The sequence below is a fragment of the Poecilia latipinna genome, unplaced genomic scaffold (genome assembly GCF_001443285.1).
Source record: "Poecilia latipinna isolate Pla-1442-1.1 unplaced genomic scaffold, P_latipinna-1.0 Scaffold2752, whole genome shotgun sequence".
Taxonomy (NCBI): Eukaryota; Metazoa; Chordata; class Actinopteri; order Cyprinodontiformes; family Poeciliidae; genus Poecilia; species Poecilia latipinna.
In genome coordinates, this window is record NW_015115368.1 from 30,161 (window position 1) to 55,529 (window position 25,369).

The following is a 25,369-nucleotide window of genomic DNA, read 5'->3' on the forward strand; positions in this document are numbered from 1 at the left end:
TACCAGAGAAAATATGTGTTCTCTATGAAAAAATAACTGGAAATGGTTTGGATGGTGACTGCAAAAAGTACCTGGCTGGAGTACTGAACAACTCCCACTCTTGTGGTGTCTAGTCCAATGTCCAGGGTGTTCAGGATGTCGATCAAGAACTTCCTCATCGTCTCAAACTCATGTGGTCTTACGCTGCGGGAGCTGTCGATGAGGAAGACTAGATCCACCGGGCCAGACTTACATTTCTGATTAGGACCTGAGACAAGGGTCACAAGAAAACACTGTTAAGATAGTAGAACAAATGTCTTGAACTGGAAAGCAGGAAATATGTGAGTACTCTTATTCTATGTGAGCACCTGAACATTTTGACCTTTTATCTCCAGAGTCACTCTCCTGCCCACTTCTGCCAGCCTGAGTTTATGAGCAACAGGGCTTTGATATTAAGAAAACAAATAGCCACACTATAATAATTGAAAGTTACAATGAGGATACTGTAAATAACTCATACATTCTCCACTCTTCTCCTTATTTTATAATGATCAGATTCATGTGAGCTTTTTGAACTGGAATCTGTTATTTTGTTTTTTGACACTGATTGATTGCTCCTGGATTTCCAGTTTCTTCAACAATTTGTCTCATACTGTTTAAATAGTTAAATCATATTGATTTGATTTGTGATTTGCAATAAGACTCTTTTAAAGTAGCTGCTGTTTGCAACACCAGTAATTCATTATAAGACTTACTTCCAAACTAAACTTTGCTCCACACAGTTTGAGTCAGGTTGTATAAAACAACAGATGACTTTCAGACCAGGCAGCATTGGGAAGTGAGTCTTATACTTAACACTTACAACACCTAACCTCACTTTTCCATGGCTCCAGCTCTCACTGGGCGTCTGTTTTCATCTTTGACTCACTTTCATGTTGTAACATCATCATGGTTCAAACACACTGCAGCCATGAATGAGTTTTTGATGAGCCTGTGTTTTCGTAGCCGATTTATAAGCTAGAATGGGACTTTTTGATTAATGTACATCCAGAGTTTCAGCCCATGAGCTGAGCTTATGCTGGAAATAATAACCAGAGACACAGCGGTCAGTGTAGGAAGCCATGTGGGACTCAAGGAATCCTTCTTTAGTTTCGGACAGACGTGAGCAATGAAAAGTGTTTAAGCACCTCTATGAGTCTATTGTCTGGCCATGAACATGAAGTGAATACCAGATGGAATATGAATTGACTGTTTAAAAGTCATTTTCATGTAAATCATGAGTCCCATTAAGATTATTTGATCCCACTGTGAGTAACAAAAATGTCAAAAAATTAAAGATGACATCCACTTGATGTTTACAACCTAATATTTTCTCCTGATAAAGGCAGACTGACCTGATTTTGGTCTGGCGGAGGTGAAGACGGCAAGAGTCAGAACAATGAAGACACTCAGTCCTCTGAGGTTTCCCATCTTCACTCTGAAGGTCACAGTTTTGCAGAAAGTTCACCTACAGCTGCAGCTGGTTCTACTGGAGAAGAACCAAAATGTAAAGATGAGAGTTGGTGGGTCAGTCAGAGGGAAGGCAGACAGACAGATGCAGGAGCCAAAGTTTAAGATGCGTCGTAAGCAGTCATTGTGAAATGTCAAAGAAACTTTAAAAGGTTCAGATCAAACATACCTGAATTAATGATCTAGGTTAAATACAATGCCAATGTTCGCAGTAATTTCTAGGAGATTACTACAACAACTACTACTAGTGCTACTACTACTACTGTTACACTACTACTGCTACTACTAATAATAATAATAATGTTTAACTTCAATATCCGGTGTGTTAAGAATGAAGCTGTAACTACCTGCTTAAAACTTAATACAAAGACTGATAGACAGTCAACATCAGAAGAAAAATCAATCTATCGTTCATCTCAGGAAAAACATAATTTCAAAAGTAACAATGTTTTTCTAAGCTTATTTCTCAGTTTGCAGAGAGCCAGTTATAAATATCAACTACAGAGAGCCTAGAAAGAAACTCTTTTTAAAAAGACCAAAGCCAAGGAAAAATACAGGCCAAAGACAGATTTTTAGAGTGGCACTAAAAATGAGATGTGATAGTTTTTCAGATTTACTGATGTTTTGTTGTACTCACAGAAACACACAAAACATGCGCACAAACAGAAGAGTTAAAGCTGATGAGTACAATAGACATTACTCTTTAAGATGAGAGAGCCTGCCTAATCTCTAGAGGAGCTGCTGCCTAAATCCAGCAATCGCCTGAGCGATAGACAGAGTACAGCCTGGACAGATCATCTGTCCGTCACAGAGAAACATGACGCATTATATAGAACCATACAGACACTCACACCTAAAATCAATTAGCATCGGTCAATCAAACATACATACTCTGAATGTGGGAGAAGGCCAGAGTTTACTCACAGAACACCCAGAACATTTCTCACACACTTGAATCATTTTTATGACTTTCTTTCAGCTGTGTTCCCAACAGATTCACCCACATTTATTAACTTTCTGCCACAATCTTTCATTTGCAACATCTACTTATATTTGAGATCACATATTTTTTTTGCCAAATTCTTGATAAAACGGCATGATTTATCGATTCTTCTGTATAACCGGTGTGGCTTTCACATTTAAAAAGCACTTTATTTCCTTGACTGATTATCATACAGCCATGCATTATTTGAAGATATTATCCTGTTCTGCCTCATTTCATTTGTTGGTGCCGAACGCAGTGATTAGAAAGGAAAAAAGATTCCTGCAGAATTCCCCCCTTTGTGTTCCTAATGGCTCTGGCAGGCTTGTGTTGCAGTGGGACATTCCAGTCCGGCCCTATCATAAACCACTTGGCTGGAAACACCTGGTGAAGGTGCACAGCAGTTCCTGCTAATAGAAGGCTGTGGAGGAACACACACAAGTGCCTGGCCTGCCTGTGTGTCTGTCAGTAGCCCTGTAGGCTATCAGCTCGGCAGCAAAGGGGTAACGATAATGTCTGGAATGTGTTTATGTTCATGGAACCTGGTCAACTCAAACAGGCAGCATGAAAGCCACCTCTCTGTTTTTAGGTCCACAGAGACCATCCTGTGGGAGTTAATCTCTTTCAGACGGGTAGACAGAAACTGGAGTCATCCTGAGCTCAGATCAGAGTCATGAGTCAACAGATGAAGCCAAGCACAAAGGAACGTTTCTCTGCTTTTTGTCTCGTCTTTCTCTGAAGCATCTGTTCTTCCTCTCTGTGCCTACTTTCTCTCTCCTCTCCTTCAGTCTTGTCATTATTTTTTAGTTTTACAGGAGCATCTCTGTGGTTAATGGAAGGCCAGCCAAACATCTGGAGTCCATTCCTTATGCTTTTACATATATGTTGCAACAGAGCCAGGTCAATGGCTGCATCTTCCATAACGGGAAGACAGAATTAGATTTTAAAGCCAGAAAATATAAAAGTTTTTTTAAACACAAACTTCCTGTTGTTTTCAAGCCTGATAAGTAACTTCAAAACACTGACACAAAATTGCCCTTTTGATTCACCCCTTGTAAAAGTGAAACAATAAAATATAGAGACGATGCCACAGCATCTGCAGCATTGATGGTACATTTTGTAGTTTCTGTTTTCTTGACAAAAAAAAAGCCTTAGTAACCTTGAATATGTTGAATATGCTACGACACTGAAAACACACAAGAACAATGTCTCTACTGAGACCCTTTTAACTCAAAATTTAAGAAATATCTGGAATCTTAAAGCTGGGGGATGAGGACATAATACTGTCATACCATGATTATGATATTGATTCAACAGCCAGACCAATAAAACAGCTGCTAGTGTTGTTTCTTGTGAACCAGCAGTTACCAAAAACATCCACTATGTGGCAGCCTTGTAAAGCTCAACACATAATCAGCATCCAACATCAGGTAGTGTGTTTGTGAGCAGCTGATCTTAACAATTAGCTAGAAGCTAATTTGACCACAGTTTAATAGTCAAAAGAGAAAAAAAAATCTGCAGCAGGATGAATCTGAATGTGCAAGAAATAAAAAATCCCAAAAATTACTAACACCTGTCCTCCTGCTTCTTAAGTTTACAATATGAAAAAAACATAAATAAATGAATAGTCTCTGGTTTCTCTCTGAGTGAAACTTTTGGTCCAAACATTATTTTGCATGTAATAAAAACAGGCTGCAAACTGGAATGTAGATGTTAGAAATGCTGCCCATAAGAAGAAGTTCCTGAGAGGGAGGGAGGGAGGGAAGGATGGATGGATGGATGGATGGAGGGATGGATGGATGGATGGATGGATGGAGGGATGGAGGGATGGATGGAACCACTGCATTTGTTTTTTCATGCTGCTGCTTTTGACAGTATTTACTAGGATTTTAGTGGCAGGTAGATGATCACAGCCGCTGACTGCTGAAGCTGGATTTATTAATGAAAAGTTAGCTTGTGACTTTGTGAAATTATTAGACACTATTAGACAGGAACCAGTATGGATATTAGAAAAAGAAAGCTCATATTTTATGCTGTATTATATTTATCAAATGAGTCGCTAATGAGACGGCTTGAGGCTGTGTAACCATGAATTGTGTGTGTGTGTTTTAAACAAAGACTCCTCAGTCTAACTTTCTGTGGAGAAGTGCCCCTTACCCACCGCCCCTCCTCCTCCTCCTGAGTCGTCCTCTCACCATCACCAAACAATGGCCCACTACAATCCTGCTGCTGCTGCTGCTCAGCACCACTGACACTCAAGCACACACATCTCCACTGCCTCCCACAGGCCAGCATATGTTCTATAAGTATCCACAAAGAAGATCATTCAGCCCATATTTTCTCTTTAAACATCTTATTAACTGGCCAGGGTGAAAGCTGCAAACAGTGTTGACAGTCAGTTATCAGTGCGGCTTTTACTGGGATCCTATTTCCTTTCATTAACACTTTACATAAATCACAACTGTTTGCCTCCTTACGTTCTTCAAAAATATAGCAGGCTGTGCAATTACTGAACATTTGAAAGTTGAAATAAACTGAAAAGAAAAATGTACTTAAGAGTTTAAAATCAAAGCAAACGGCAGTTAAATGTTTGTGAGGCAGTTTGATGCCACATACTGCAGCGCCAACCAGCCGTTACGTTTATAGATCTACTTCTGAAGAATAGTGGGGCCCAAGTTGGCATTGGCATACGCCGGCATGCAAGAGAGATTACAACAGATGAAACATGAACTGTATTTTTGGCAGTAAAAACACAACGTTCTCTTTGTGCCAGTCTATTTGCTCTTAAATACATGCAGTTTGGCTTTGAAACATTTATTTTAATGTTTTTTTTAGGCTTTTCCATTTCATTAATACATGTGTCAAACTTCTCTGCATGTACACAGTAGAACTGTTTTAGATTACTTTTCAGAGATGCTTGACCGCAGAAAACTTTTCAGTAAACTCTTTTGGAGTTACAGACATTGCTGAACTCTGAAAAGTGTATTGTACATTTTTGTCTTACAGATAAGACTGTTGATGTGATTTATTGACTAGTCAGACCAAATCTTGGTATAATTATACATGTGCAGACACTGTTCTCTGTTATACACAGTGTAGGAAGCCTCTGTTAGGAAATACACTCATAAACAGAAGAGGTGAATGACTCTGAAACTGGTATCTCATATTTTAGCCTCTGAAATTAAAGGGCTATTGCACAGTACAGTTTTTGCTGTTCTAGACTTGATAAGTAGCAATACAATTGCAGGCCATTTGCTATTTAACCACTTTATCCCATCTGCCAATTGCTTGGTTTAACTTTAATCAAACACACAAATCTTTACTTACTTGAATATCAGAAAAGAGAGCATAAACACTCAAATCTGTGAGCTAAGCAAGTGGATAGATTTTACAGATTTCCCAAAAATATTTCCCTCATGTCCACTCAAACTATACAACCACTGCGTGAAACAAACTCTGAGCTGACCCCAACTTCAGTTTGACTCTCCTGCAGATTAAGTTGTACGAACAAGATGCTGGTCCATGTCTGATGTAACTGGGTTGTAACTTACTCTTCTTCTGGCATGCTTTACAGATTGCTGATTTAGTAGTGAATTTTGAATCCAACAGGGTTTTAGAGGAGCACATTTAATTCTTTTCCATGTTACTTATATGAGACCTTTACCTAAATGTAAAGTCCCGCACCTTTTGTCTTTAAATCTGAGGTGTTTCTCTGGTATCTCTTTACGCAAATAAAGTAAAAAACTTTTACAGATAACTCAGGATTGCAGTAAATAATGCAAGTGTGCTTTTTCACACAAAGATTGTTATTTTGAGTTCAAATTGTTGCTAACTAAAAAAAAAGAGTAGCTGCTAAACACTCTAAAGTGTTTAGCAGCTGGAGACACTGCAGGAGATGTCTCACTTTAAGATGAATGTAAACACACCATCGCAAAGGAAGCAAACTTATCACGTGTGTCACCTCTGTGGATATAAGTAGTATGGCAGACCTGCTGCAGAGAGTGTTGTTTCAAATCCATAAGGATGGTTTTACAGTTTCATCCTGCTGCCATGTCCAAGACCACATAAGCAGAGAAGTATCACAATTAAGAACTAAATGCTTAAACATAACTCTGTGCATAAGTGTTTGACTTGGTGAAATTAGTTCCTGATAATAATGAATGAACTTTCTAATAATATGATGGTAATTATAATTTCATCCTGCAGATAGATATGAATTAGATTATGCTATAACCTGGTGCAGCATATAAAATAGGTTTGAGCTGCATGCAAACTGTCCCTTTTTAAACAAAGTTTACAGTTTACTATTGTTATTTCTTTAAATGGATCTGTATGCAGTACTTCAAAAATAAAGAATGTTACAGAGTTGGATAGAAAGATTAGCTCCAGGATAGACTTTTCCTGTTGTCCCGTCTACGGCCAGGTTTTAGATAAGATAAGCAACTTTTTTTGTACCCATTTCTTTTCTGTTTGTTTGACATTTTTCCATTCAAAAACTTGTAAAAGCAACACTTTTCTTCAGTATAAAACAATCACTTTCTCACAATAAAATGCCTTAAAGTTATGTATTGTACATTAGACTGACTTAATAACTATAAAAAAACTGAATATCCTATTTGTGAAAAATGTAGTCTTCAAATATGTGTGTTTGTTAAAGAGAAAGGTGTGTGTGAGAAAGAAGCAGTTCTGGAACAGGTGATTATCTCTGTAGGTATACAGACTGAACCACACACACACACACCACACACTTCTTACACACTGAAACTAGATAATAAGCTCATAAAGCAGAGCAAACAGAAACACACTCTCACATTTGTTTTCCATCAAAGCTCCTGTTACTGTAGACTGAACTAAGATACCATCACATGGATCAGTTCATGGTCAGATGGACATTTTGCAGAAAGTAATTAATGCAGTTCTTCACACAGTGAGGATGGAATGTCGCTGCAGTGTTTGGGAATTCTGGAATTAGAGGAAATTAATCTTTGGCACTAGAAACTTGTTCACTTTAAATCAAAAGAATAGCTCTTGAACCAAGAAGCGGAAGAACATCTTTCCTCCTCACCAGACAGTAAGAGCCATGACCTGATTTTGCTTGGCTGCAAATGAGTGCAAAGAATGATTGATTCTCGTATGCATTATCTTTGGATGGACACTTTCTTTTTTCCTTTTAATAATTACAGAGGATGTGTGTTTTGTACATATAGAAGGATTAACAAATATTAGATTTCAGCAGACCATCAAACTGGAACCTAAAGCTAAGTTAAGTCAACAGCTGCATGAGTCAAATTACAAAGCCGTTGGACCTGGTGTAGCACAGAGGAGGCATTATTTTTCTGCCAGAATAAAACTTGGCCTGGCATACATATGCCTGTCCAACTAAATATTGATATTTATGACCATCTCATAAACAACTGGGTCTTGTACAGTTGGACTTGAAGATTTTCTACACAACCTTTGTCAACACAGAGAGACCATGAACCTGAAATGCACCCAATCCTAAATGAGCAAAGGCTGTCATGGATAAAGTGGACATCACAGATGATAATAGACAAGGTGAGTAAATGTTGATTTTGACTCTCTGTCAGATCGATTTGCGGGAGTCTAAGTGCCTGAGTTTGTGTCTGTAGTTTTGTTTTGGTTTAAAGCTCCACAGAGCAGGATGTAATGACATCAAGTGACAAAGGATCATAACTTATCAAAGCTACACAGACGTAGCCCTGCAACGCCAGCTAACGAGTTTTGAAATGATATTGAACTATTAAAATAACCCTAAAAGATATTGCCAGTAGCCTGTACAGCAAAAGAGAAAATATAATAAGTAATACATGTATTATGTTTCTTTACTATGTTTTCCTTTGATTATTTTTTTTCTACAAAAGAACTCAAGATCAGTCAGATTGTATGGAAGACATCTTTTCCTTTTGTAATTTCTCAATTAGATGAAGATATAGACTTAGACTGAGGCATTATGCTTCAGTAAAGTACAAACGTCTGAGCCTTCACAGAACAGCTGTTCCTAATCTGAAATCAAATTACACAGCTGTTGTCTGATTCTTGGATGAAGTCCACACTTTTTAGATTGTTGGTTAGAAAGATATAAAGATATAAAATCATGTCATTTTCCTTCAGCGCCTTCTTTGTGTTTGTCTATCACATAAAATGTCTATAGGATGCATAACACAGTGACCTGGTACCGATTCTTTACTTATTTACATTTAATTTGGCATAAGCACAGATATTAAACACAAGTTCACAGGAAAACATCTGCAATAGCATAAGTGCAAATTGTTTATATTTTTCTCAAAAGCAGTTATAATCCATGCACTTAAAAAAGAGCAAATACAGAAAGTTGTAAGTAAAATTAAATTCAGACAAAACCTAAAATAAAATCCCAGAACCACAAAGACTAAACAACACTGATGCTGTAATGCTGAATTTATATAGCCAGCTGTGAAAAAAATTATGCACAATGGACTTTCAAGATGTTACAGTTGCAACAGGGGAATGTGCAATACTTTTTGCATAAATGGCAGTTTCAAGCTTGTCATATTGGACATTTCTCTTAAACTGTTTGCTTTAAGAGTGTTTTTCCTTCCTCTTAGATTTTAGAGGCTAAGCAGATACTGAAAGCCACTTAAGTGTTCAATGGACAGGAGTGACACACTTTCTTTATCTTGAAATAATGACCACATTCAATAAGTCTAGGCTTGCTCAAAAATCAAGTTATTCCTTTCCAAATATCATCAAAAGCCCATAAGTCATTGTCCATAAATCTAAAAATTGTCCAATAAGTACTAAACTCTTTGGACAATGAGTCCATCAAAGTGCTTCCTGCCACCAATACCTGTCACCTCAAAAAAATTTGCAACTTCCCATGCAGAACAGAAGTGGCCCAATTACAGGGCTGGGATTACATGTCTAAAAATATAAGAATATAATTATGATGGTTAAGATATAAAATTGTTTTAAATGTAGGAGCACGTGTTGTAGATTGTATCCATTTATAAGAGAGCAATTAATCTTAACTTCTATTTTATGGTCTTGTGAGTTGATATCTGAAGAACAACTCTGATAATATTCTCCCTTGTTTGCCCACTGACTATGATGTAAGATGATCCTCTCAAGTGGAGCGAAAATTAAAGCAGGAGTAAAGAGGGTGAGAAAAGAGAGGAACGGCAAGTACAGATGAAGTAAAAAAAAAAAGTTATACTATATATATACATAATTTCTCTGTAGATTTGACAGACAGTTTGGAGCTGAGATGAAAAAGAAAAGCAAAGATGTAAACCATGTGTTCATACACACTGATGCAGAAAGATATTCTGATGTAATTGTGGGCAGATAGGAAGGAGAGCAGAGACAGTCTCCCAGTCACTGGACCATTTTTTTAGTGATTTGAGATTTGAGTGACAGCTGGAGCGCATATACAGATGAACACACAGCACTTCTTGTTAGTGGCGTTAGATTGGAAGCAGATGTTGACTCTGCTACTGTTAGCAGTTTTGTTGACTGCCTGACTGTTTTACTGGAGCTCTACCAGCTCAACCATCTCACTGAAATACCTGCTGAGCTCCTATAGATCTACCCGAGTCAGAATTCAACGCCTTGTTTGAACCTATAAGCAACATCCAAAAGCAAAAAGGTTACATTTAAAAATACCCTTCCAAGTCATACTTGGTTTGATAAAAGAAAGAGTTTCAGATAGCTTAACACTGCTGCTGATAGCAAAGCCCAACACTTAATATTGGCTATGGTTTAATTAGAGGTTAGAAATAAGGAGCAAAGTGGTTTGACAACCAATTTCACACTTTCCTCCCTCATTCTCATTTGCAAAGTATCTAGTTGATGCAGAAATATTAAATTGCCTCAATTGCTTATAATGGTCAACAGAATCTTGGATCCAATGACCATTCATCTGTCTATGTGGGTGTAGACTCAGTTTCAATTTGATGTATATTTATTTGTTTCTGCTTAGACAGGTTGGCTAATCAGTCTGACTTTCTGACCACCACCTTCATGCTGCCTGTACACAGCGTCACCTCCAGGCAACCAGTGGGAACCTAGAGCATTGCACTCACTCACTCACTCACTTGCATTCATTCATTCAAACACAAACTTTCAAACTCTACAGCAGCATCATTATCCACTTTCAAAATTTCGAAAATATCAAAAATGTGTCAGCTTTTTGCGCCTTAGAGTAACAGCAGCACCATTTTGCTAAAAAATAAAAAAATAATAAAAAATATATATTTGTCAACTTTATTTATTAGTCCTTAGATCGAAACAGGAACATATTAAAAATGTGTAAAGTTATTTGGTAAAAACAATAATAAACAAAACAAGCCACAATAACCACTTGGAATCTGTAATATCTGAAAAGATTCATACTTTTTAAGCTGGACAAGATTTTCTCCTTATGCAAAAAGCGTTGGTAAATGATACTAAAATGGTCTTAGGATGTTCCCCGTTTTTCGACAGATTATTAACCCAAATCTCTCTCGGTCTGTCAGAAACGTCCATGCAACAGGCGATATTCTCCCATACAGACTCCGCTCTGCTCCCCACCTTCCCACTTCCCCCCGACCCGACAAACCCGCTCACTCACCTGGGGACGCTGATGCCTGGGCACGATGCACCGCGGACCGGCGGATGGGACAGGTAGGTCGGTTAGCACCGAGGTTCTTCACCTCCGGAACAAAAAGCAATTTGCACACAACAAAAAACGGTTCCTCCGGGTCAGAGGCCGTAAGGTCGCGGTTCAAAGTATCCCAAGCTTTTGTCAGAGGAACCCTTGCCGTACCGTGAGGAATGAGCGCTTGGACGTGAAAATGCGCTGAAGGTCTAACCTCTCATTTAGGAACCGATGGAATGAAGGAGTTGAGTTGAGTTGAGGTATTAGGATCCCAGGAGAAAATTAGGGGAGGGGGAGACCGCACCCCCTACTAAAATACGAATATCAGTGAGAGCTGAGGAGAGTTTGGAGCAGAGGTGAACCAGTAACCAGGGGCGCAACTACATACTTTCTGAGGTGTATGCGAACATAACCTTGTACAATTCATCTTTAATTGAAGTATCAATCATAATAAATGTATATATGTGTGAATAAATTGCTGCCTACAGGGCAATTAAAACGAATGAAACAAAAAGCAGGGCAATATTTCATCATTTAACATATAAGTGAGCCACTTCTGTTGGCCTGTGTCTAGAACCGCCTAAGGGCTGCAGGTCTGAGGCATTTTGTTAGCATGTTTTCTATCATTCTTATAGCTTGATAGGATACCAGCTCATTCCATCTGTATATCCACCTTGTGTTTAAATTACAAGCAACTGTAGCATAATGATAAAATGATAAATAATGATGCAATGTGACAGATAGATAGATAGATAGATAGATAGATAGATAGATAGATAGATAGATAGATAGATAGATAGATAGATAGATAGATAGATATGAATTATATCTATATATTTATATGTAGAGAGAGAGATCGACAGATGGATATATAGATTGATATTGATATGTGTATATATATACATAGAGAGATAGATATCTATATATAGATGGATATCTATACATATATATCTATATGTAGCTAGTATAGTTAGTATTCATCTATGTAGATATATTTATCCACATAGATAAATGTAGATAAAGATATATAGATATAGATTTATATATCTTGCCCAGAAAGATAAATACTTTTCAAAATGTTTCCCAATTCATATAGGTTTAGACTTCTAAAAGGTTAGAAATAAAAATCTTACAATGGATGAACATGAGTACTGATGTTGAACGTGGGGGAAGCTGGAGCACCCGGAGTGAACCCACACCTACACGGGGGAGACATTTCCCACCGTGCAGCCCTGACTTTTTAATATTAAAATTCAATAAGTCTAGGCTTGCTCAAAAATCAAGTTATTCCTTTCCAAATATCATCAAAAGCCCATAAGTCATTGTCCATAAATCTAAAGATTGTCCAATAAGTACTAAACGCTTTGGACAATGAGGCCATCAAAGTGCTTCCTGCCACCAATACCTGTCACCTCAAAAAAATTTGCAACTTCCCATGCAGAACAGAAGTGGCCCAATTACAGGGCTGGGATTACATGTCTAAAAATATAAGAATATAATTATGATGGTTAAGATATAAAATTGTAATATCCAATTAACAATTAACAACAATAATGTTCCAATTACTGCTAATCACCCAACCCACACGTGGCTCCACCCTCCTTTCAAACCTAATATACTGGAGACATAAGGTGATGTCGATGGGCTTTACAACACCAGTTGAGTCATGCATGCTTGTATCACTGAAACTCTTGACTAGAGCAATAAGTGCAGCAGAATATTTACTTTCTGGAGGTAGGAGGTCGTTCTCCCCCTCCCCCACCCGCCTTGTCCTCAGCCCATTCAGTGTTTCTCCAGGAGGTCTGAGCTCCTAACTTACTGTTCTTTGACCTTTTGAAGAGGTGACTGTCACCTTGGTGACTGACCACACTAACAGCTACATCCATGCAGGTTTAAACAGGGTGAATGGGATTGCCCTCAAACATGGGCAAATGTTGGTTATGGCTCAGAAAGCAAACATGTAAAGCAGGCTACTCTGATTTACATCAGTGTGCTGGAAAAGGTGAAAGAAACATTTCATTTTTTTGTCTATGTTTTCCTTCCCCCTCTCTCTTTATGAAAGTCAGATTGACACATTGAACATGTAAATGTTTTCCTACTTAGGGCAGTTGTCTGCCTAGGTCTTGCTATGTTTGCTTTTCTGTGTTAACATTTTCAGAAAACTTTGTTCAGTATTCTGAGTTAAAGTTTTTGGTCACATAAATGCAACAAAAATAAATTGTAGCACACTGACTTTTTGTTTATGTAAATATGTCATATTCTATTCTGTCAGCAATTTAAAAAAATAAATAAATAATATATATATACGCTTCTTTCTATGTTAGTTTTTAAGATTGTCATGGTTTTGTCCTGAGGGATGGAAGTTACATCTACAAATAAACAGTCATGTCTTTTCTATTCAACCATCATTCATACAATTTAAATCTGTCCTATTGTTCTTTAAAATCCAGCCTTCTTCTCTCCTCTTTTCGTGTTGACAGATTTCATTATGAGTAACATTCCAGAGTCCAGGCCTCTGGGACTTTTCTTTGGTTCTGCCTCCTTATTACTTTGTTGCAGTGCAGAGAAAACACAGTTAATGTAACAGCAGCCTAACATAACAATTTGACCCTTAGTTACTGCCTAACTGATCTACTTGAAAATCAGTTGAGCAGAAAATCCACTGACTACACAGACTAAACTAAACTAAACAGAAAATCCACGAACAAATGGAAAACTTAAAATCATTTTTAAGTTATTATTATTATTAACACACCTGAGTTAATGTGTAGAGCTATTGTGACTACAGATGGAGAGGAGATAGAAGCTGATAATGAAGAAAGAGTTATTTATTCAAGCTGGTTTGTGAAGAAAAGTGACAGTAAATGGTCAGGGAGAGTTCTGCTGTAGACTCTAGAGGAGTCCAGATGATTTACTGTTTTTGTAGATCTGAAAGAAGGATATAACACAATGGTACTACTTAAGGAAGTCAAGCAAGACAGAGAAGTATGTGAGAGGTTTGGCAGACAAGAATGGTGGGGAGGAGTGTGGTAGGTTTGGTGGATGGGTCAGAGGTGGGGGTGGGTCACCTTTGTGTCATTGTTTAGTAGAACAAACAATGCTGAGTCATGTGGAAATCTGAAGGAGGACTAACCTGAACATTTTAGCGTAACATTCAGTTTGTTTATGCAATGTTGTGAAATTCAATTCAATTTTCACATTTTATTAATCCAAATTCATGCCAAGAGGACAAAAAAAAAAAGACTTTTTAAAAAGCAATATAATTTGACTAGATTCAACTAGGCTTTCCAACATGAAAGTACTTTATTTGCTTCAAAATATTGGAAAGCAACATATTTGCTATGCTGCTCCATCATGACTAATTAATATAAAAAACTGAAAGGGATAGATGTACAAATAATACACTCTGTGGCTGTATATTACTGACACCATTGTCATCCAATCAGGAGACTTGACCCGGGCTTTCAAGGCTGTCATCTTCTGGGTGGAGCGAGAGAGGCAAAACGGGAAGCTCATGCAGACCAGAGCGTCACCATCCTGCACGCCAAGGTTGCTCAGAAGTCTTATGGCAACGAGAAAAGGTCTGGTAATGTGTCTCTGGTATTGAAAAAAAGCATTCTGCAATACAAAAGATAACAGAAATAAAAAATTCAACAGTATGGCTAAGTAGAAATAACCCCCCATTTGGTCATTGAACCTTTATCTAATGTGAAGTCATGACACATTAGAGCCTCTTTGAACCTGTTGGACATGCTCCTGCTTTGAACTGCAGGAAAAACTGGCTAAAAACTCTGATAATATGCTTATTAATTTTAGAGTTTTAGGAAGAAGCAGATAAGAGTAAAACATGAATAAAATGTCTGACTCGTAATAAGAAATTAGAGACAGTAAGAGCATATTTACAACCTGAGAAAAAAATCACTACAGTTATTAAAATGTGCATAAAAGTGTACAAACTGCCTGTATATTTATATTGATGTAGACTCCCACATCCCCATCAGGTTTTTCTGCCCTCCACCTTGTGTTTATATCAGCGGTCATGGATGGAGAGTCATGCAGGACCATTTGAAAGGTGACATGACAAAAACATTTAAGTTAAGATGTCAAATCATCCTCTTCAATCTAAATGATTTTTTCTTCTGTCTGACTTCCTATCACCCCATCATTCCCTACTTTTCTCTCACCACTTGTCCTGCAGCGGGAGGTTATGGGGACTCAGTTTATCGGATATGTGGATACATGTGTCTGGACAGCTCCAGTCAGTCACAAGCAGACGCATTCAAGCTGCTCTTTGATGAGCAACCAAACTCAAGGGTGAGGAAGCTATGATCTATGTTTTGCACAAATGTGGTGTTAGAATTCATGTTTTGTTCCCAAATACTTTTTTTTGGGCACCAATATTATCTAACTTCAACCATCAAAACCATTTTCTTTTTTATGTTTTGTTGGCTGTAGTGGCCTTTATTTGGTATTGAAAAGAATTTTCAGATAATAAATAATATTGGTTGGCTTCAAGAACATTTATTTAGAAATTAAAGGGTATGCTCATGGTTTGAGGAGCCGGTTCAGACGTCGGTTCCTCGATCCGGTCATCATGTTCTCAGGAGGAGCAGAGGCACTTTCATCCTGCCCCTGGGAACAGTTGTCCAGATCTTTAGGCCTCCAGAATCACAGAGGGATTCATGGGAGCTTGGCTGTCTGGTCTACATGTGTTTTGTGAATCTGGAGAAGGTTTACAACACAGTCCCCCAAGGGTCAAAGGTCATGACCTCCTTTGTGTCCTGGAGCAATTTGCAGTAGAGTGCAAAATGGACAAGTGACCATTATCCCAACCCTGAAATCACAAGTTGCTGGTTGGAGGTTAGACTCCATCTCAAAGGGAGAAGTTCAAGTATCTTGATGTTTTGTTTATAAGTGGTAAACTGTAGAGCAGCTTGAATTAACAGGTGATTAAGAGGATTTAACAGCATTTAACGACATGCTGAGGAGCTATCAAAGTCATTTGAATCAGGTAAACTTTGAGCAGCCCCAGAATTTGCTGGAGGGATTATAAAACCCTTTTGGAAACTGTTTGGGATCCTCCAGAATGAGCAGAATGGAAACGGCATCTCGGTGTCCAGATGGACGCATGGGTAATTACAGCAGCATACGGTTGCCTGAGAAAAAAAAAAACAAAGCTGTACTCCTGCTTTTGTTTTTCTGGTTTAGAGATAATTAAAAGTTTTCTCTAAAAATAGTTTGAGACAGAATTATCCCAGTAAGTTCTAGTTCATGTTTCTGTTTTTTTTTAGTTTTGACACTGACTGTCTTTGTTTCTGCAGCAGTTGTTTGCTTGTGCAAAGTCCCTCTTCATCTCCGACCAGGACAAGAGGAAGCATTTTTGCCTGCTGCTGCGACTTTTTTTAGGCAACAGACAGGAAGTGGGCTCCTTCCAAAGCAGGATGATCAAAGTGATCTCCAAACCTTCCCAGAAGAGACAGTCCATGAAGAATGCTGACTGTGAGTCACGCTTTTCAATCCAGGAAATCCATCTGTTTTTATTTACTTTACTTTTTCAACAAAGTAAATTTGTAACAGTAGGATGATGTACAAATTATACAATGAGCAACAAAGCATTAAGTTAGAAAGGAAGACAAGAAAATCAGTATAGAGAAAAGAATTAGCTTGAATTAAAGTTGTTAAATTTAGAATGTATTTTTCTCGGTATACTCACACATAAATACCCACATCAGTGTGAAATTTTGAGACTAATCAGAGGCTAATTTGCTTAAAAGTTTGACCCTCTTCAGTCGTTTGGTTTTACAGCTCAATGTATGGCTTTATTTTGTGTTGCTTAACCAGTGAACCAGAGTTTACTGAAATGGTGAAATGGTGAAGATTCATAATATGCTGACTCTTTCAATCATGACAAGAACTTTTATTATTAAGCAGTTTTTTAGGGGTCTAACAGTGCACAGCCATCATGATGGTCTGTTCATTACAGCAGAAGATGGGAACAATGCATGAAATATCAAAATGTACACTCTTACTCTTCACAGAAAGACCTGAGGTATGAATAAGTGTAGTGTGTCTGACAGTGTGCCTTTATGTATTCCCAGTGTGTATATCCTCCGGCTCCAAAGTGGCTTTGTTCAACCGTTTACGCTCACAGACGGTCAGCACTCGTTACCTCTCAGTGGACAGAGGAGCTTTCATAGCCAGCGCCAGACAGTGGACAGCCTTCACCATCATCATGGGTAAATGTGTGTGAGTGTGTGTCACTGCTGGTGTGCTACCTGTAAAGTATCTTCAAAGCTTTTTGTATCCAAAAAGCTTTGAATGCAAAACATGACATTTCTATGACGTGGTCATGCGTCTTGTATTCTGCCAGTATCTCAGTGGAGTCAAGACAATAATCTGAGTACGAAGTCGTGACTTCAACAAAGAGATATTTTATATTGGATATTGGATGCTCTAGTAGGTATGGGCAATACTATGCAAAAAATTCTCAAGTTCTCATTAATCAATCTCTCTAGAGCACAGGTGTCAAACTCCAGTCCTCAAGCGCTGCTGTCCTGCAACTTTTAGATGTGCCTCCGCTGCACCACACCTGAATAGAATAATTAGGTCATTAGCAAGGCTCTGGAGATCTTATCTACACAAGGAGGAGGTAATTAAGCCATTTCATTCCAGTGTTTTGTACCTGTGGCACATCTTTAGCATACCTGGTGACAAGGTAAACATGAGTCTTTGTCATTTTTATGCTTTTTGTGTGGTTTTTCTAAGGGTTGCCAATAAATATGGATGGTGAAATATGCATCCAACAGTTGAACAGAAACAAAATCAAAATTAAAAAACACAGAATAAAGGTTGGTATGGTAAAGTGCCAAAATGTATATTAATCTCCACAGAAATGTTGACTCATGAGGTCTAACAGCAAATATCTCTGTAGTAAAATAGCATCAAAGTTCTACCTTCAGCTATCAGACAGCTCACCTCATAATTCAGCCTCCCTGCGTTAATAAAGACGCTGTATGTGTAAGCAGGTATTCATCAGCATTTCCCCCCTCACAAGTCTGCTGGAGCCCACCCAAAGGTCAGGGAGGTTATTTACGTAGCACGATGCTTCGAGAGCGCAGACCTCCCACAGCCAAAACCTCAGCCTCAAGTGATCATCCATCAGCACACCTCACACCATCTCCACATCACTCCGACTGTCACAAAAAATACACTACTGTATGGAAATTAAAAAGGTTTAATAAGAAAAGATTTATTCACATGGTGGAAACATTTCTATGAATAATCACACAAAGTTCTTGTGTGTTTGTAGTGGATGACCAGCGTTCTGACCAGGGCGGGATTGTGCAGAGTGAAGGCTTCATCTGTTATGGTTCTGTGGTCCAGTTCATTTGCACTGAGTCAGGAGTTGCCCTGCCACCCATGGTAAGACACACACACACGCACACACACACACACACACACACACACACATGCAGATTTAGGGCAAGGATCTCAGTTTTGCTGTCATGCTTTGTTTCCTAAAAGAGAACTGTCACTTTAAATACTGTAGTGTGAATGAGCTACATCAAAAGGTTTCTGAATTATTAGATTACCAAAATAGGATCAGTCATATAAGAGAAACTTGGACATATTTCAACAAGAACAGCATAGAAATTTTGAGCTTATGAAAATATTCATACTGTGCAGAGTTTGGAATGAAACCTGCAGGAATAAAATATTATTTAGACTAAACCAGAAAAAAGGACATTTTGAAGTGGCATGAAGAAAACAGCTGAAAGTAACCAAAATGTCAGGTGTGTGTGTGTGCAGTGCAGTGGACATGAATAAGTTCATGTTTTGGATTATAGTTTTGTTATTAACTTATTGTTGTTAAAGGTACAAAAATATCATTAATGTCAGTTTAATCTTGTATTTAGAAACAGTTTTTTAGATGCTATGGTTCCTTTTTCTTTGAATACAAATATGCTAACACGATCATATTTTGAATATCCTTATTTAGCTCAAATTTTCATCCAAAGGAACCAAGAGAAAATGTGTCTATTGAGAGTTTCCATCAAAATATTATCCTTACCCCTTATTATAAGTAGCAATTATCATTAATGAGTAGCCTGGGAAAATTTGAAGAGCGTAATCTCTCACTCTGTTTTTGTTTTTGTCCTTGTTCTGTAATTGCAGAGCATTTAAAATGGCTCCTATCTCTTCATCCTAATATAATATTAACTCTGACCCTTAGATGGTTATGTGAACATTTAGTCCCATAAAAAGTTCTCAATTTTCTCCCATCATCCAATTTATTCCGTACTCAGATAAATGTCTGAGCAGAGTCCCTCACTTTTTGCTGAACAGACCTTTTTCTTACACCCCTTGAGCTGCTGACACAACACACTCTGCTGTGGGTCCTGTGGAAGTCGGTTAAATTATACCCTCATGCTACACCTCTATATGTTATTGTAGTCGATCCCTATTACTGCACAGCTTGTTTAAAGTTAGAGAAATTTTGCCTGCTAAGTTGTTAGCGTGACAAGATTGTTGGCTCTGATTCCTTTAGTGGTTTTCTCCCAGATGTCTAAGGTTGGATGTATGGACCATGAAGTTCAACCAGATCAGCAGATTTAAGTATTAAAACAACATGTTTAATATCTTGTGAGCTGTGGAGTCAGAGGGGTTTTAATTCTCGGCTGTTAATATTTACGATCTGGACCTAAAACATGAAATTACCAAAGTTAAATGACTGAAATATTTTTATTAATTGACTGGATAGACAAGCTTGATTTTGAGATTGTTATTAGCTCCCTTAATAAACATTGATTGTTCATATTAATATGCACACATACATCGTCAAAATTATTAAATCAAACCATGTTTTCCCTACTTGACAACAATAACTACGGATGAGAAAGAACAGAGAGGGATGGATGAGACACACAGCTGCTAGACTTACAGATGGGCTTATGTGGTTTAGTAATTTCCTGGACATACTGACCAATCAGAGTGCTTTTACATAAGAGCTACACTTACAAGCCACACTCATAACACTGCAGATCGATAGACTGCTTGCTCAGCAACACATTATCCTGCATCAGTGGAGGAAGATGGCGCCAAGCTTATAACTTTTCATTTGCGATGCAACTGTTATTCCCAGGAAGCCACTCTGCAACAACTCTTTCTCTTTGCTCTTGCCATCTACATGTTTGTCCTCTTGATATCCATTATTGCCAGGAAATCCAAACCATTATGTAAAAGGAAATATTTCTGGACAGCCATCAATATTCAAAAACATTTACATTTTTAAACCTCATAAAACAGTCTTGGCCTTTTTGTGAGAAATGACTCAGAGAGACTTTGTCATGCTAGTGAGTAAGTTTTGTTTTTTTTTTAAATAAATGATAGCATTATGTAGCCAACATGAGTGAATAGCAGCGTAAAAGGCAGCTTAACAGGCTGCCTTTGTGATAATGCTTTGATTTTACTTTGCCTCAACTACAAGGATAACATAGGATGCACAGGCACCTCTCAGCTGTCAGAACTGTGACAAGAGCAAAAACACTGCACTGTCTGCTATGTCTAATTCATTTACAGCAGCCTGTCTGACCAGAACAAAGGGATATTGAGTTATTTCCATTAAGCCATGCTCAAGTCTGGGGTTTCCATGACTTAAATTGATTACATTATTGTAAGATGTCCAGAATGAAATAAGTTAGTTTTTTTTTTTTTAAATAGCTCAGGGTATGCAGGCCCCATCCTGCCTAACATGAGTTATAGGAAGCCCCTCTGCCCAGCTGTGAGCTGGTGAAAGGTTTACTGCATGTAAATGTTTGGATACAACTCTAATACACCACTAAAAAGTTAAGTGAGGCGTTTTTAGTAAAATCTCAACTTGTTCCTTTAGCTTACTAAACTTGCGTTCACAGGAATTCGATTTTTTTATTTTTCTGCAGAAATTATCTTTGAGGGTCTGAAAACATTCCTGAAATGTTTGATCCCTACAGGTTATCCGGAAGGTCAACAAGCAGCACGCCATCTTAGACGTGGACGAACCCGTTTCTCAGCTACACAAGTGTGCCTTTCAGTTCAGAGACAATCCCAACTCTTATCTGTGCCTGTTGAATGATACCATCATACAGCACCAGGTAAAGCATCACCTCACTCTATTTTCCTTTCTTTCTATGCTCCGTTTACATTATCTTTATTTTTTTTCATTATCTCAATCTCTTTATGTCAACTTGTCTTCTGACGTCTCCTCCACCTTTACTCTGATGAGGCTCCGTCCAGCATCAGAGACTCCAGCAGGGTGGTGCTAAACGATGGATCCTGCTGGACCATCATTGGAGTGGAAGTGGTTGAATTCACCTTTAATCAGGGTTTGGCCTGCATTCAGACTCCAGTCAGTCCTTTTCCCATTATTAATGGGTTAGAGGTGAGTTTGTCAGAACATGACTTCTTAAAAAATATTTCCACAGATCTTCTTAAATCAGTTTCACCTCATCTAGTTATTATTTAACGGGTTAATCTGTGGTTCTATTTAGCCTAATATAAAAGGGAACAAATATCTGAGATAAAAAATATATTCTTCATAAATTCTGCATGTTTTTGAAGGTGAATGGTGGAGGACATGTTGCCATGCTGGAGATCCATGGAGAAAACTTCAGCCCTCACCTCAAGATGTTGTTTGGGAACAGAGAAGCTGAGACGATGTTCAAGTGAGTTCAATAAGGGGAAATCCAGATTATGACAGAAGGAAGGTAAACAGAGAAATACTGGGTAAACTTTAAAATGGGGCAAGTCAGTGAAGCTGTTAAGAGATATTGTTAAAAGATAAATAATTGTAGATGAAATAAGACGTATGCAAAAAGTCATATTGGAAACAAGCAGTCATCTATTTTACATGACCTGAAGTATAAAGAAACTTTGATACAGTAATCTGGAGCTCAGCTCGGCCTCCAGGGAGACTCCTCCACTTAACTCTTCTGTGGGAGCTTTTAATTTACAGGATGGGTCTGCAGAAACTGGACAGCCATCCATCCTCTTACTGAATCTCACACAGGATGAAAGCAGTTCCTCTGACGCAAGAACTGGCCTCAGATCCCACACCTGAAGAGCTGGGGAGTCATACTTCAGGGTCTCTGGTAGAGGACACCTCACCACCAGTTTCTGCCAGAAATCCTCCCAGCAGCTCGGCCGTATCTAGGAAAGCCTTGTTTGAATAACTTAGCCCTCCACAAAGTGCTGTTTGTACGAAAAGCTGCAGCCAGACGGCAACATGACCTTTCATAACCACACAGCCCCAAAGTGTAATTTCACTTTAAATGACATATGACTATTTCTTTGGTTTCATTTATTTTTACACTACTCTTGTTCTTTCATTTTGTCAACTTGGTGTAAATTATGGAAGGTTTTTACATGATTTTGCTTTTCACTGAATTTTTACACACAATTGTCCATATTAACAATACAAAGTCCTGGCTGTAATTTATTTGTCATTTGAGCTGTAACACATTAAATAGAAATAATATACACCATCTTAGGATGACTAATTATTTTAGTGATCCTATCCACTACTCGTGGAAATATACAAGCAACATCAAGTGACAAATGTGAAGAAGAATTATTTATTCTCTTGCTTTTATTCCCATACGTCTTACTCCTCTGTTTCATGCACTTTTCTCTCTTTAGGTCTCCCAAATCTCTGCTCTGCGTCATCCCTGATGTTTCGGTTTATAGTGACAGCTGGCGCTGTTTTCGTCGCATTATCACCCTTCCTTTGTCGCTCATCAGAACTGACGGCCTCATTTACCGAACATCCTACAGCTTCACCTACACCCCGGAGCTCCACCTGCCTGCATCCTCCCGAGGAGCAGCTGGAGGCAGAGAGGCAGATGGAGGTCAGGAAGACGGGGAGGACATCCTGTTAGAGACAATTCATCAAGAGTTCACCAGAACTAATTTTCACCTCTTCATGCAGAGTTAACCAGCTTGTTTACAGTCCTCAGCTGAATTTAATATTATGAAACAAAGAAATAAGGCCTGCTGTCTGGTCCACTTACATGAAACCACTGATTGTAGTCCTTTGTAGGCTTCTTTGTTCTTGCAGAAATCCATTTTACACAAGAGTGTCCAATGAAGGGTTTAAAAAAGTAGTAATTATTTGTTAACATCGTTCTTTCAGTGGGTTTGATCTAAATCCAAAGGAAAGATTTGAATTCAAACCTTGCAGGAAGCTCATCTGTGTTGAATACTTTTTGCAGCCATCAGAAAGACACATTTCGGTATGTCTAATATAATGTTATAATGTCTATAAAAGAAGAAAAAAATCTTGAAACAAAAGACCTGCTGACCGCTCTGTGAGAGGATGTTGTTTCTGAAGGGACAGACTCACCATCTGAGGGCTGCCTGTGGAGAGAATAAACTGCTTCCTATTGGATCCATTTAGAAACAGCTTTCAACTTCAGTTTCTGAGAAATGAACGAAGCAAGAGTGTAATCTGTACCTTTTTATGTGCTAGTTTGTGACCCAGCTGTAATAATTTAAAGTCATGTAAGACAAACATGGTTCAGTTTCAGCCTTTTGACGTGAGGCAACAGTATTTACAACCAAAGATCAGCTGAAAATTAACTGATCAAACGGTTTCAAATGAAAGGCAGATGCAACACATTGCAGTTGTTTGTTTTTTAGTTACAGTGGCATTTTGGTTCTTAGTGGAATTGGGTGAGGAGAAAACTTAGTCACACTGGGTGAGAACATTCAGACTCCACACAAAACGGCCCCTGAGAGATGTGAACCAGAGACCTTCTAGGTGTTGGCCTACAGCGCTGACTGTGCTGCAACGGCATTGACAGCCCGACTGACCCAAGTGTTACTTTGAGAGATTTGTGCCTCTTGCAGAGGTTCTGTTATGAAAGACAACAGTGCCATGTCACCAATGCTGCTAATGTTTTTACTGCCTCCTTGATTTATCCAGCTCACATCTGATTAGACACACATTTTGGCTCTGGACTGTTGTTGGCTGAGTTCATAGTGACTCGTTATTTAGTTGTGATTTGCTTAAATCAGTTTTGTGCTCATGAAAATTCTAGCTGTTGTTTTTTAGGCTTCTGTTTGACTAAACAGTGTAATAATTGGTGGAATAAAGTTTTGTCATCAATATATCTACAGTATATCACAACTTTGCATATTTGTATTTGTATTAATCATGCATCTAATATTAAGCATGTAAGCTTGGGTCTCTATCAGCTTCATCTTTAACAGCACTTTATTCTCTGTGCTATCTGTTTTACAGGAACCTAATATTTGTACCGGCATCTACATTGACCAGCCCAGTATAAAACTTGAGACGACAATAATTACTTTAGATTACCAATGATTGTTCAAAAGCTTTCTTTGCAAACTTTGTGAACAGATAAGTCAAGCTGCTCAGGTAGCCGTGTTTTCATGAGTTTAAGGATTATTTCTGTGGATTTGCGTCTGGAATTGCCTCTGATCTTCTGCTGTGCTGCACATTAGACAGAAATGTTGGAAGCAGAATAAAGCGACGACAGATATCTTTTGGATCACATCCCATTTGTTTCCACCGCTCTACAATATTAGCCCTTGGCAATGTTAGGTTCTCAGTCCTTTTTTGTTAATCCAGTTAATCAAAGTGTCATTTTGCAGCAAAACTCAAACACCAACAAAGCTTTCTTTTCTTAGGCTTTTTTATTCCCTATTAAGGTATTGTGATCAAGTCTCTGGTCAAACGAGCAACTAAAAAGCTCTTTTGTTTCCTCCAGAAAAAGCATAAGAAGACCTCCCAGATGGCTCTCCACTTAATTCTTTTTTGCATATCCTGGATGCTAATTGTTTTTACTGTAACACGGCATCTCAACAGTTGATATGTTGTCCAACAATGTTCTTTCATCATGCAGATCAGTTGTTGCCAGACTGATTGCAATCAAAAACTGCAAGTCATTTGATTTATTTTTAATAAAGCCTGACTTGTTTTTTGCCAACAAAAACATCTAGTTTTACTTCATCAGAGTCACTTTCAAACTTTGAGTTTACTGAGTTTAGGTTGTTTGTTTGCTTGTTTTCTTCTTATGAAGTGTAGTTTTGTGAACAACCAGTTTCTTACCAGCAGCAAAAAGTTTGGTTAATCAGTGAGAAGTTTCATGAAGAAAGTTAAAATAAGAACTTCTCAAAACAGAAACTTTTCAAAAGGAAGCCTCTATAAAATAAACCAAACTGAAATATTTTAAGTTCTTTGAATGAATTCTGCACTGTTTTACATT

At 38.1% G+C, this 25,369-nt stretch overlaps 2 protein-coding genes across 15 annotated transcripts in view; one reads left to right on the plus strand and one right to left on the minus strand.

Moving 5' to 3' along the window:
- The window catches only part of matn4 (matrilin 4), a 28,087-nt gene extending 16,919 nt beyond the window's left edge, over nt 1–11,168 (minus strand). For 13 of the 14 annotated variants that reach the window (XM_015021274.1, XM_015021273.1, XM_015021272.1 and 10 more), the window contains exons 1-3: nt 11,079–11,168; nt 1,374–1,507; nt 72–247 (exon numbers count right to left, since the gene is read on the minus strand). In XM_015021274.1, coding sequence (XP_014876760.1) covers nt 72–247; nt 1,374–1,449 — 252 coding nt within the window. In that variant the 5' untranslated portion in view covers nt 1,450–1,507; nt 11,079–11,168. The remainder of the gene's footprint in view (nt 1–71; nt 248–1,373; nt 1,508–11,078) is intronic. The other variant, XM_015021261.1, reaches the window with a different exon arrangement.
- On the plus strand, nt 7,990–25,090 carry rbpjl (recombination signal binding protein for immunoglobulin kappa J region-like). The gene is made up of 12 exons (XM_015021257.1): nt 7,990–8,026; nt 10,984–11,131; nt 14,552–14,686; nt 15,107–15,177; nt 15,304–15,419; nt 16,427–16,604; nt 17,204–17,341; nt 18,415–18,527; nt 21,095–21,235; nt 21,367–21,522; nt 21,702–21,805; nt 22,779–25,090. The coding sequence occupies exons 1-12, from the start codon at nt 7,990–7,992 to the stop codon at nt 23,071–23,073; spliced, it is 1,632 nt and encodes a 543-aa protein (XP_014876743.1). The 3' UTR covers nt 23,074–25,090.
- Nucleotides 25,091–25,369: the final 279 nt, after the last annotated feature.